Source organism: Sinohyriopsis cumingii, chromosome 12 (genome assembly GCF_028554795.1).
Source record: "Sinohyriopsis cumingii isolate HCF-2022 chromosome 12, ASM2855479v2, whole genome shotgun sequence".
NCBI lineage: Eukaryota > Metazoa > Mollusca > Bivalvia > Unionida > Unionidae > Sinohyriopsis > Sinohyriopsis cumingii.
The window spans coordinates 126,040,515-126,054,942 of record NC_142972.1 but is presented as its reverse complement, the minus strand read 5'-3'; the positions used below and the strand labels follow the sequence as shown (position 1 = coordinate 126,054,942).

At 35.4% G+C, this 14,428-nt stretch overlaps 1 protein-coding gene and 1 long non-coding RNA gene across 4 annotated transcripts in view; both read left to right on the top strand.

The window, feature by feature from the left end:
* The window catches only part of LOC149787412 (protein Jumonji-like), an 88,256-nt gene extending 80,392 nt beyond the window's left edge, over positions 1-7,864 (top strand). For all 3 annotated transcript variants that reach the window (XM_089978023.1, XM_089978020.1, XM_089978021.1), the window contains exons 21-22: positions 1,147-1,254; positions 6,262-7,864. In XM_089978023.1, the coding sequence (XP_089834149.1) occupies positions 1,147-1,254; positions 6,262-6,621 (468 nt within the window). In that variant the 3' untranslated portion in view covers positions 6,622-7,864. The remainder of the gene's footprint in view (positions 1-1,146; positions 1,255-6,261) is intronic.
* A 2,629-nt stretch (positions 7,865-10,493) lies between these two features.
* LOC149787411 (uncharacterized) lies at positions 10,494-12,765 on the top strand. The gene is made up of 2 exons (XR_016425163.1): positions 10,494-11,545; positions 11,584-12,765. It is a non-coding gene; the product is annotated as an uncharacterized LOC149787411 (long non-coding RNA).
* Positions 12,766-14,428: the final 1,663 nt, after the last annotated feature.

The window sequence follows — 14,428 nt, the reverse complement described above, 5'->3', positions numbered from 1 at the left end:
AGTATGACCTTTGATGTACTATATAGGTATGTCCATAGATGTACTGTATAGTTATAGCCATATAAGTACTGTATAGGTATAACCATGGATGTAATGTATAGGTATGGCCATATATGTACTGTCTAGGTAGGTCATAGATATACTGTATAGGTATGACCATAGATGTGACATATAGGTATTTACCATTGATGTACTGTATAGGTATGACCATTGATGTACTACTATACAGGTATGGCCATAGATGTACTGTAAAGGTATGACCATATATGTACTGTACATGTATAGCCATAGATGTACTGTATAGGTATGACCATAGATGTATAGGTATGACCATAGATGTAACGTAAAGGTATGGCCATAGATATACTGTATATCTATGGCCATAGATGTACTGTCTAGGTAGGTCATAGATGTACTGTATAGGTATGACCGTTGATGTGACATATAGGTATTTACCATTGATATACTGTATAGGTATGACCATTGATGTACTGTACAGGTATAGCCATAGATGTACTGTATAGGTATGACCATAGATCTACTGTATAGGTAAGATCATGTATGTACTGTATAGGTATGGCCATAGATGTACTGCATAGGTATGGTTATAGAAGTACACTATAAGTATGACCATTGATGTACTATACAAGTATTACCATATATGTACTGTAAAAGTATGACCATAAATGTACTGTATGTGTATAGCCATAGATGTACTGTATAGGCATGGTTATAGATGTACTGTATAGATATGACCATTGATGTACTATAGAGGTATTACCATATATATACTGTAAAGGTATGACCATAGATGTGCTGTATAGGCATGGTTATAGATGTACTGTATAGATATGACCATTGATGTACTATAGAGGTATTACCATATATGTACTGTAAAAGTATGACCATAAATGTACTGTATGTGTATAGCCATAGATGTACTGTATAGGCATGGTTATAGATGTACTGTATAGATATGACCATTGATGTACTATAGAGGTATTACCATATATATACTGTAAAGGTATGACCATAGATGTGCTGTATAGGTATAGCCATAGACATACTGTATAGGAATGGTATCTAGTGTATTTGTACCACGTGAATCTTAGTTCTTTAAAAATGACCATTTTCTCTGTTACTCAGGTATTGAATGATGCAGAGAACAGTGCCTTCTGTTTGGAACAAGGTCTTATTCACATCCAAAAGAAACGCAACCTTAAGAACTGCAAACTGATGTACAGATTCACTGAGGTTGGTATATATCTTATCTGAGTTTAGGTAAGAAGTTAACTTCATATTGGACAGGATTCTTGAAGCTTGAAAAATCAATTATAAAATGCATGAACAGCCATAGCAAAGCTAAGGACATTCCGGTATACTGTGTAATCAATTATAAACTGCATAAACATCCATAGCAAAGCTAAGGGCATTCATGTATACTGTGTACATGTAATTGGTTATAAACTGCATAAACATCCAAAGCCAAGCTAAGGGCATTCCGGTATACTGTGTAATCGATTATAAACTGCATAAACATCCAAAGCAAAGCTAAGGGCATTCATGTATACTGTGTAATCAATTATAAACTGCATAAACATCCAAAGCAAAGCTAAGGACATTCCAGTATACTGTGTAATCAATTATAACTGCATAAACATCCAAAGCAAAGCTAAGGGCATTCTGGTATACTGTGTAATTGATTATAAACTGCATAAACATCCAAAGCAAAGCTAAGGGCATTCATGTATACTGTGTAATCGATTATAAACTGCATAAACATCCATAGTAAAGCTAAGGGCATTCATGTATACTGTGTAATTGAATATAAACTGCATAAACATCCAAAGCCAAGCTAAGGGCATTCCGGTATACTGTGTAATCGATTATAAACTGCATAAACATCCAAAGCAATGCTAAGGGCATTCATGTATACTGTGTAATCGATTATAAACTGCATAAACATCCATAGCAAAGCTAAGGGCATTCATGTATACTGTGTAATTGATTATAAACTGCATAAACATCCAAAGCCAAGCTAAGGGCATTCCGGTATACTGTGTAATCGATTATAAACTGCATAAACATCCAAAGCAATGCTAAGGGCATTCATGTATACTGTGTAATCGATTATAAACTGCATAAACATCCATAGTAAAGCTAAGGGCATTCATGTATACTGTGTAATTGATTATAAACTGCATAAACATCCAAAGCAAAGCCAAGGGCATTCCGGTATACTGTGTAATCAATTATAAACTGCATAAACATCTATAGCAAAGCTAAGGGCATTCATGTATACTTTGTAATCGATTTCCAAGCTTCATGGATTCGTTAAATTTGCAAAATATAAAGTTTACTTCATGCAAATACCAGTTACTATAAAAGTAATAATAATTACAGTCTATTTTAGCCATTGTTTACAAAAGTTTCCAGGCACACAGGAGGACTACTTTGTATATAAATAGTTCCTCTCTGGTGTTATGAACTAATAACTTCTAATTTTCTGCATATGATTTTAAACCCCCAAATGCCACCATTTATCATAAATTTCACCATTCTTCCAATCTATTTAAAGTTTGGAAGGAAGGAAATGATTTGTTAAAAAAGCTCTCTGACATAAACCATTCTTTGAAATAATGAAGATGTTAGGTTTAAATGACAATCAGAATTAGTTTAGAATTAGGAGATGCCTCCCTTAATTCAGTATATGAAGTTACTTAAAATTCTTGTCTTCTTTGGTAGTGCTACAGAAGTAATGGTGTGATACATTTGACAAATTCTCTTAGTGACTAATCTTATAACACCAACATTTGCACACTCTGCACAAATTGATTCAAGAGGGAATGAAGATTGGCAGGCCCTCTTTTGTAAAGTGGATCAATAAAGAAAAAGCATGTATTAGGAAAAAAGTAAGTCTCCGGTGTATAGTCGTGATCAGCTTGGGTGCTTGAATATACATTGACGGGCAAACTTGGGATGAAGATAATCTGACATAGTATAGTGTTAGATTCTTATATTTACAATGGAGATGTCTTTGGATCTTGTGCGCCAGCTTTCAGTTGAATTCGGTTGACCCATGCATGTTGTCAATCTACTTCAGATTAATTCGTTTACATGTGGAAAAGGGCAAGTTATCTCAGTTTGAAAGAAAAAATTACATGGTTCTTAATGTGATTAATCTTTGATATTATCTGGTTTTAATGGAACTCAACAATTATTAGGGCCAGTATCTTTCAAGATTCAGTATTATTCAGATGATTTGGCATCTGCGACTTTTGTACATAATGCCAGCATTGGGGATTTAACTAAGTTAAACTCTTATTACCATGGCGTTTTAAAACATTTTTAATTATTGTTAGGACATACAAATGAAAGATAAAGAAAAATTGCTGCTACGGTGAATTTTGATAAGAGGTACAAAGATGATGGTTTCGTGAATGAAATTTTCTATTCTTAATGTAACACAGGTTACTAAACAGTTATTAAGAAAATGTATGTTAAAGCTGTTTGTATGTGAGAGAATCCTGATTATTCCTGTGGAGAACAAAAAAAATTTGCCATCAGAAAAAGAACCAAAAATATTGTAGTTAATACAACAAAAAAAGTATCTTTTGCAAAATCTGGCTGTTTAGTTCCTCCTGGCTGACAGTAAAAAAGAAGAGAGTTGACAGTTTTTAACAATTCAGAGCAAAGTATCAAATTCACAGCTAAAAACTATCTGTGGAGTTGGTTTAACAATTCAGAATCTTTTTTAATTGAACACTGACACCATAAGTATTTGTATTCAGAAATTTTAGACAAATTTAAAAACTAAATAAAATATGTAGTTCCCAACTTTCACATAAAACTTGTTTAGGTAATTTAGTTAAATGTTACATTAAAACTTCCTTTCTTGCTTTTATCCATATTTTTTCCTTGATTTTGGATGGATTGCCACATGTCAGCAAATCACTTTGTTCGTATATATTTTATCAAGTTATTGCATTTGTGGTCTTGTTGCTATATTTGACACAATCTTGTAATTGCAACCAATTTCTGCATTTTTTTAAAATGAAAATTGGTCAATATTAGGTCATCACCTAACGATGTGCATATCCACAAATTAGTTAATTTTTGTGCGAGTTATTGCCCTTTTTGTCTTGTAGCTTAATGCAGAGTTTGGCTTAATCTCGTTAGTGCAACTAGTCTTGCAGATTTTAGCTCCACTGCCCTTAAGCCAAGTGAGTTGATATATGGGCTTTTGTCCATCGTCCATCAATTGTCATCCATCCATTCAAACACAGTTGCTTCTGAAGACTCGAGAAGCTTCAATTTTAACCAGATTTGGTTGTAAGCTTATATCATAAAGGCATTAGATGCATTTGATTGTGAGTGATATCCATGTATGCTAATGAAATGATATTGTATCTTATTGGCTGAATTTGTATTCACTACATAGGCCATATTTCTGATAAGATGTTTGAGATTTGTTAAATAAGATTGAGGCATCAAGACATCAGATAATTTTGATTATGAGTGATGACCATGTATATCATCGATGAGGTGATCATGCTTCAGAGTGGCTGAACTTGTGAACAGTGTAGAGGCTATATTTTTAATCCGATTTGGTATGCAAGCGTGTATTATAAAGATCGCTGATGAGTTAAATTCCGAGCGAGATCAGTGCCTAGTAATGACGATTGTGGGAATTGAGCCCTCAACCTTCTGGTCACAAATCCAGCATCTTAACCATAAACCCACCGTACCTTCACAGAGGGATAAGGACAGACTCATTGATCCATGCTGACTGCGCAGGTTAATTCCCTGTATAACAGCAGGTAAGGGTGTGTACTTTAAGGATGGGGTTAGACTGGTTTCCAAGTTTCAAGTAAGTGCCTAGTCCCAAAGGGCGAGAAAAAATCAAGGAAAGAATGCTGGCTGTATAAATGTGTCCTTTTTATGCCAAGAAAGTGATTCTGCATATATGATCTAAGAAACAAGATAAATTAAATCAAGATTTAAATACAATGTAGCAACTATGTGCTCCAAGATATTTTTCCCAACTGCAGTGTCTGTATGTGTGTGAATTTGCATTCACAAGCTCACACGTCAGTTTCCCAGGTGAGTGAGATCAGGCCTCAGTGGTCTCTTGTTGATGAATTGTCATGGTAAATAATCATTGTCATCACCTGATGCACATATAAGAAAATCACTGTTAAACAAAATAAGTATTATTGTCATCATCAGAAGGATAAGCTCTTGTTGACTTAAAGCTGGATGCAATGTATATGACAGAATTTTATTAAAACAACCCCTCTTGCCAGTTTTAGTGGATAGCTGTGAAACTTAGTAAATTATGTTTGTTACAACTCTTTTCATGAATTATTTCTTAACTGCAAACTCTGATCATAGATTCCCAAAAACTAATATGAAACAGGAATGAAAACTTTGTTTACAGAACTTCTATTTATTTATAAGCTGTCACCTGACCTGTGCAGTAGAATTCCCTAGAATAGATGTGGATGATTGGTCATGGAAAAATTCGCTAATTTGCAAACAAGGTCAGGATTTGAACTTCAATTTTAGTAACCATCATGTTTACCACTAATAATCATGACAAAAATCAGGTAGGTTTTATATGACACTAGTCTGTTAGACAAAAACTCTACCCTCAATCACAACAGTCAAGCACAATATAAACTAAATATACATATCATATGGACATGATCAAAAACATTATGGCCTATTTTGACCATAGACTCATTTCCATCTTGATGTGACCACTCCGGTGGCCTCTGTGGTTAGAGCTTCCACCTTCAATGCAGGACATATTGGGTTCAAACCCCAGCTGAGTCATACCAGAGACTTATAAAATGGTACTTGAAGCTGATTTGGTTGGCACTCAGCATTAAGAAGTTAGTGTTAGGACTGGTCAGCCTGGTGTCAGGATAATGTGTCTGGGTGGGATGCAGCAGTGCTGGACATCGCTATAAACTGTCACACTGCAGACATCATAGCGATATGACTGAAATTGTTTATGTTAAAAAAATATAAATCACACACAAATTTGATGCTGGAGAGGTGGGAGAATATTTATTTGAGCAAATTACTCACCATTCCACTAGTTCCTCTTGTTTTAGTGAAGCAGAATGTACTTAGAAAGGTTACCTTTTTGTCATTAGTTTGCATCGGTTACAAAAGAATATTTTGCAATTTTGCAGAAACTATAAATTTTTTGAGAAAAGAAATTAATATTGATATGTTATGTCTTGATCACAGAGTGAGCTGAAAAATCTTGTAAGAGAGACAAAGGAGAAGGTGGGAACCAGGGATTCAAAAGAATCTTCAAAGGAGTTAAGGGAATCTACAAGGGAGCTTAGGGAGTCTACAAGAGAGACAAGAGAGTCTGTTAGGGAGACAAGGGAATCAAGAGCATCAAAAGAGTCGACAAGAGACACAAGGGAGACAACAAGGGAATTGAAAGAGACTAATAGAGAGACAAAGGAGTCCTCTCGAGAGACAAGAGAGTCCAAGGAGATTCTTGAGAGAGTAAACAATAACAGTCCCACCAGTCCTAAAAAGAAGTCACTCAGGAAGAGTGAGTCATACTTGAAGCCCAGTGTAGTGGAAAAAACATGAATTAAGCAATGAAATTGACATTGGATTCAGTAAGGAATGCAATTAAGAGTCTATATTAGAGTGTAGGTTTGTAATAAAGTGGAATAATGGCATTTTTATCCCCACACTTAAAGAGAAGATGAGAATCATATGGTCATACCAAGCTGCATGTGTGTGTATGTGTGTGTGTGTGTGTGTGTGTATGTGTGTGTATGTGTGTGTGTGTGTGTGTGTGTATGTGTGTGTGCAGCTCGTCGTACACCAAACCACAGCAGGATATGGTTTGGGGTGGTCTTTATATGTACACAATGGTTGTAGAATTTCAATGCAGTCTTGAGGATAGGGTCATGCCTCAAGGAACATACAGTTTTCGCCAGTGGGTCATAACTTGGAAACTTTTGAGATCCCAATTACTACGTAGACTCTTCATGAATACAAAAAGACCATATATGCAACTAGAATCAGCCATGGCGTCTGTTTTACACACCACCCAGGGACATGACCCTAGGACACAGATTAAGGATGTGTGGGGGACAAAGTAGTGATGTGTGGGGGACAAAGTAGTGGAGTACAGGGATGTATGTTTTACAAGTACTCTAGGAACTGGGTGATAATAAATAATGGAATCATATTTTTATGTTACTGCATACTAAATGTGGATTTTAGTTTCAAGAAAATAAGCTTTTGACTGTTTCGAAAGGAACATGAAGCATAAGATGCAGTGATGGAAATGGCATTTTCTTTTCCCCAGTGGATAAACTTTACAAAGTTGTGTCTTGTATCACCAGGCCCTAGGCTTAAATTCAGTTAGCTTTAACTGTTGCCAGAAAATCTGATCATCTCATTGGCCAGCTGGAGGGATTGTTGAAACAGCTAGCTGCATCTTTCTGCATCATTTGATTAACACTGGAGTCAGAAATCAGATTCACCTATTGGTGTAGAATTTAACTTATATTTTGTTATAGCTAGAAGGACTGGTATAAATTTACTAGTCCTGCTGAATGTTCACTAGTCCTTCCCACATATCAATGACTAGTGACAACTGAAACTTTACTAGCCCTTAGAGTATTGAAATTATGAAAACTACTATCCTGGCAGGAAATTTACTAGCCCCAGGCTAGCAGATTACCACTAAATTTGAGCCCTAATCTAAGAAAAGGTAAGATCTTGATTAATGCATGAGTCGAAAAATAAGGATCAAGGTCAGAAGGGTAATATTTGATGTAAATGCAAGCCTGCATTGAAATAAAGGAAACTTTTTGAAGTTAATTGTTGTTTTTTTTATGTCATTAGTTCTGTTTGATGGGCTTTAAGTTAAGGTGCATCAATACATAAGAGTATGATTAAGGTTTGTTTTTTTAAATAGTGAAAAAATATTTTTGTTATCAAAAAGGTCACTAGAAAAAATAAAACATTTTAGAGGTTTTGAGAACTTAGACATGTTATTTATGGAATTAAAACTTTATTTAACTTGTATATCCTGACATTTACTGAACTTTTTATCACTTACCTCAAATTTAGTCAAGGCCTGGAGTGTTACCCTTGTCTTTTTCTCTGACTGTCTCTCTGGTGAAGTTTTTGAATTTAGGTCAGGGAATAAAGATATTAACTAGTGTACATACAAACTGTTCCTTTTCTGCGATATTTACTATTTTCTAAAAGTGAGGCATGTACATCTTGTTTAATCTACAGATGGGGTATCTAAAAAACTGACTGTGTAACAATACAAAATAAGATCTGACTACATAGCAGTAAAATAAACTTGACTACGTAACAGTACAAAATGTTATTATTATTGAGCTGAGTCCATTCTTGTTTTGAAGTTTATTGGGGTTAGACATGGCATTGTTAAGTCTGACTCCAGTGAGCTGAGTCCATTCATGTTTTGAAGTTTATTGGCGTTAGACATGGCATTGTTAAGTCTGACTCCAGTGATCTGAGTCCATTCATGTTTTGAAGTTTATTGGGGTTAGACATGGCATTGTTAAGTCTGACTCCAGTGAGCTGAGTCCATTCATGTTTTGAAGTTTATTGGGGTTAGACATGGCATTGTTAAGTCTGACTCCAGTGAGCTGAGTCCATTCATGTTTTGAAGTTTATTGGGGTTAGACATGGCATTGTTAAGTCTGACTCCAGTGATCTGAGTCCATTCTTGTTTTGAAGTTTATTGGGGTTAGACATGGCATTGTCAAGTCTGACTCCAGTGATCTGAGTCCATTTATGTTTTGAAGTTTATTGGGGTTAGACATGGCATTGTTAAGTCTGACTCCAGTGAGTTGAGTCCATTCTTGTTTTGAAGTTTATTGGGGTTAGACATGGCATTGTCAAGTCTGACTCCAGTGAGTTGAGTCCATTCTTGTTTTGAAGTTTATTGGGGTTAGACATGGCATTGTCAAGTCTGACTCCAGTGATCTGAGTCCATTTATGTTTTGAAGTTTATTGGGGTTAGACATGGCATTGTTAAGTCTGACTCCAGTGATCTGAGTCCATTCATGTTTTGAAGTTTATTGGGGTTAGACATGGCATTGTTAAGTCTGACTCCAGTGAGTTGAGTCCATTCTTGTTTTGAAGTTTATTGGGGTTAGACATGGCATTGTCAAGTCTGACTCCAGTGAGTTGAGTCCATTCTTGTTTTGAAGTTTATTGGGGTTAGACATGGCATTGTCAAGTCTGACTCCAGTGATCTGAGTCCATTTATGTTTTGAAGTTTATTGGGGTTAGACATGGCATTGTTAAGTCTGACTCCAGTGATCTGAGTCCATTCATGTTTTGAAGTTTATTGGGGTTAGACATGGCATTGTTAAGTCTGACTCCAGTGAGTTGAGTCCATTCTTGTTTTGAAGTTTATTGGGGTTAGACATGGCATTGTCAAGTCTGACTCCAGTGATCTGAGTCCATTCATGTTTTGAAGTTTATTGGGGTTAGACATGGCATTGTTAAGTCTGACTCCAGTGATCTGAGTCCATTTATGTTTTGAAGTTTATTGGGGTTAGACATGGCATTGTTAAGTATGACTCCAGTGATCTGAGTCCATTCATGTTTTGAAGTTTATTGGGGTTAGACATGGCATTGTTAAGTCTGACTCCAGTGATCTGAGTCCATTTAAGTTTTGAAGTTTATTGGGGTTAGACATGGCATTGTTAAGTCTGACTCCAGTGAGCTGAGTCCATTCATGTTTTGAAGTTTATTGGGGTTAGACATGGCATTGTTAAGTCTGACTCCAGTGAGCTGAGTCCATTTATGTTTTGAAGTTTATTGGGGTTAGACATGGCATTGTTAAGTCTGACTCCAGTGAGCTGAGTCCATTCATGTTTTGAAGTTTATTGGGGTTAGACATGGCATTGTTAAGTCTGACTCCAGTGAGCTGAGTCCATTTATGTTTTGAAGTTTATTGGGGTTAGACATGGCATTGTTAAGTCTGACTCCAGTGAGCTGAGTCCATTCATGTTTTGAAGTTTATTGGGGTTAGACATGGCATTGTTAAGTCTGACTCCAGTGAGCTGAGTCCATTCATGTTTTGAAGTTTATTGGGGTTAGACATGGCATTGTTAAGTCTGACTCAGTGAGCTGAGTCCATTCATGTTTTGAAGTTTATTGGGGTTAGACATGGCATTGTTAAGTCTGACTCCAGTGAGCTGAGTCCATTCATGTTTTGAAGTTTATTGGGGTTAGACATGGCATTGTTAAGTCTGACTCCAGTGAGCTGAGTCCATTCATGTTTTGAAGTTTATTGAGGTTAGACATGGCATTGTTAAGTCTGACTCCAGTGAGCTGAGTCCATTCATGTTTTGAAGTTTATTGGGGTTAGACATGGCATTGTTAAGTCTGACTCCAGTGAGCTGAGTCCATTCATGTTTTGAAGTTTATTGGGGTTAGACATGACATTGTTAAGTCTGACTCAGTGAGCTGAGTCCATTCATGTTTTGAAGTTTATTGGGGTTAGACATGGCATTGTTAAGTCTGACTCAGTGAGCTGAGTCCATTCATGTTTTGAAGTTTATTGGGGTTAGACATGGCATTGTTAAGTCTGACTCCAGTGAGCTGAGTCCATTCATGTTTTGAAGTTTATTGGGGTTAGACATGGCATTGTTAAGTCTGACTCAGTGAGCTGAGTCCATTCATGTTTTGAAGTTTATTGGGGTTAGACATGGCATTGTTAAGTCTGACTCCAGTGAGCTGAGTCCATTCATGTTTTGAAGCTTATTGGGGTTAGACATGGCATTGTTAAGTCTGACTCCAGTGATCTGAGTCCATTCATGTTTTGAAGTTTATTGGGGTAAGACATGGCATTGTTAAGTCTGACTCCAGTGAGTTGAGTCCATTCATGTTTTGAAGTTTATTGGGGTTAGACATGGCATTGTTAAGTCTGACTCCAGTGAGCTGAGTCCATTCATGTTTTGAAGTTTATTGGGGTTAGACATGGCATTGTTAAGTCTGACTCCAGTGATGGTTGCTGTTTAATATTGCCAGTATGAAAATATACTTCAATCTGAATTAAGTATTCTTTTAGCCTGGTCTAGTTTGAGCCATGGACCTTGAGTTTATTAAATTGAGAAATGCCAATAACATGCAGTCTTTCACAAAATACCATTGTAAGCAGCCATAAAATATTGACCTCATTTGAAACATTCAGATATTTTTCAGAAGTTATGATAACTCTGATTAAGTAATATTTGCCTAATTTAAAGTGTTTTTGCTCAATGAAATTGAAATTAAATGTTGGATGCATGAAAATGAAAGTTAAGGAAACTCATCACAATGCAGATGAATTATGCAGTCATTTAGAGTTCATAATATTTTATTATGAAAAATTATCCATCAATGAAAGTTTCAAAATTTTATCTTTCATTATCAGTCCACATTGTATTAAAATTGGGAAAATTGTCTACTTCATCAAGTCTTGCACTGGAATATTGGAATATCTTGCATGGTACATATAGCAAAGGCAATAATAGATTTGGATGTGAAATTTACATATCAAAGGCAATAATAGATTAGGATGTGAAATTTACATATCAAAGGCAATAATAGATTAGGATGTGAAATTTACATATCAAGAGATAGTGAATACATGCAATATCATTTGTAAATCATTACAGTAATAATGATAATAAAGGTCATCTAATAATGCATTTGTATTCCTGTGTGATGACTCAAAGAGAGACTCAAATTTCAATGGGTCCATTCTAGGATGTGTGCTTGTGCAAAAATAATTGTACCACTGAACCAAATGAGTGAAAATCGTACATTTTATTTTCAGTATCTTTTTTCTTTATTTAATTACTTGTATATTCAGAAAATCCTCCTCCCCACATTTCAAATGGAGAGGAGTATTTCCACCCTTTTGTTTCAAATGGAGGGGAGAATTTCCACCATAAATTGTCAGTTCTACAAATTAAAACCTGCACCATTGTGATTTAATGGAAGGAATCTTATCTCTGTATGTAAAAGTGAAATCCAACATCCACCTGTGTTATACATGATCTTTTGATCTAATAACTCCAAAGCTGAAATATGAAGAGCAGTATAATAGTTGCTATGGCAACATTGCCATCTTCCTCTATAAATTGGTCCAACTCTATATTTAATGGAATACATTTTTTGTTCTAGCATAGAAATACAAATTACAGATACAAGTCTGTCTGTTTCCCAAACGATAACTCTTCCATTTATCCTCATTAAAACCTATTGTCTCTAATAGTAGTGGTTATGATTGTATGTTAGCCCCCCATTATTAATCAATGCTCACACTCCATGGAACTGTGTACAGTCACAAAAGAGGGCAACAGACAATTTTGTATGCCAGGTTTGAGCATCTTCAGGATGATGGCATCACAAACTCATAATATTTAGCTCACAAGCAATAAGACTAAGAGGGCTTGTTTATCTAACTGGGCTATAAGACCAAAAGGACTTGATTACCGTATATACTCGCGTATAAGCCGAATAATTTAGGAAAAAATAAAGCCCTGGAAGAAGAAGGGTTGGCTTATCCACGGGCCAGTGTCTAAACTTGACAGTTATTAATTCTTTTTGTTGACTACTGTAATGGCTGTAGATCTTGGGACATGAAAAAAATAATTTTTTCTGTGTCCTAAGACATATGCATGTAAAACTAAGAATCATTTTTGGTGTCCCGACACTTATTAAACTGTTATAAAGTAGTATGATTGATTTTGTTATTATTTTGCATGTGCATATTTTCTGATTTCTCCAACATGAAATTAAAAAAGGTAAATACAGACTAAATAATTTGCAGGCTGTGAGTTTACTGGGGAGACCAGGCTGAACTATAATGTTCAGTACTTAGTGCAAAGCATGCATAGTGTCACTTAAATCCTTCTTTATTCCCAAACATATTAGATGCAGATTTTGCTTTATTCATTGTTTCGACCAAATTGCATTCTTCCAGATAACATTTCAGCTAGTCCTTAATAGCTGTTTCATTTACATTGAATGATGTACTCACAAGTTCCTCATTTTCAATGATACAAATCGAGGTAATATTTATGAGAATTTACACGTTTAATTGTCCAAGGCACAAACCAGCACAACTTACATGTTTTTGAAGAGTGGTAATAATAGAGGCTAAAATTCTCATTATAATCAACTAATCATTATCAATCTACTGTAGTTTTGTGTTTGGCTGAACAACATCATAACTTTCCACATGATGGAAAGCTTGAAGTTTTGGCATCTCCTTTGTTGATAATTGGCCTGATTTGTCTTTTGTTTTCCAACAGCAGTACAGGCCAGTTAATCATTAAAACCCTGAAACTGGCTTGTGTTAAGAGGGAATTTAAACTGGCAACTATATCAGTACATTGATGTATAATTGTCTTTCAGTCCATAATATTAGTTCATTACCATAGTTTTGTAAAACAGGTCTAAGGCATACCTGTAAAACTTTTTAAAATCCAAGTAGGGAGACTGAACAAAAAAATTGGGAGATTGTGACCTAAAAAATCGGGAGATTTTTCGTGGCATTTTTAAAACCTTGTTTTCACTAAATATTGACCGGTCTTATGGGTCTAATATGCAGGAAATTCACAAAGGACGCACCCTATTTTCATTATCAGGTCCGCTGTGGCCAAATTGCACAATAGCTAAAGGTTGGTCTTAAATAAACAAGCAACAAAGCCCGCTTGACTAATTAAAAGTTAATCCTGCTTATCAATGCAACTATTTTGTGAAAACAACGGGTCCTCCATCATAGTTCAAAGAAACCATGTTCTACACTACTGTGTGTTATGCAGGCATCAGCAATTGATTGGCAAATAAAGGATTCCCAATTTTGGTGAACTAAAAGGTACCTAAACAGGCAACCTCACGTTACCATATATCTGGCAATTATTTTCCCCTCGTATATCCGACCTTATTTCTTTGTTGTCAATTCGTAAGGCATTTAGTATAGTTTACTATAAAAATATTTAGTCTGAATTAGTCTTTTGAAGACAGATATGCTGCATGTTATGTATTTTCATTCTTTCTGGTAATTAAAGTTTGTATATATGGTATAAAAATGACAGGTGTTCACTCATGTTAAGTTTCTTTGGTGGGAATGGTGCTATAGCATATGGAGTTACAGCATTCATAGTGATCATTCTTGGGATTGAAATTATTTGTCAACAGTTTTACTGTTGTGGTTTATTTTTTATTCTGGTTTATTTTCTGATTTTTGTATTCTTATAGAGGACATTTTTTTCATAATTTATGCGAGTAATGTTTAAACTTAACATTCTATTTACTGAAGAAGCGAGTTCTTTCTAGTAAAATAATTATTTCATCACAACAATATTCACATGTGATACAACAGAACATGGCTTGC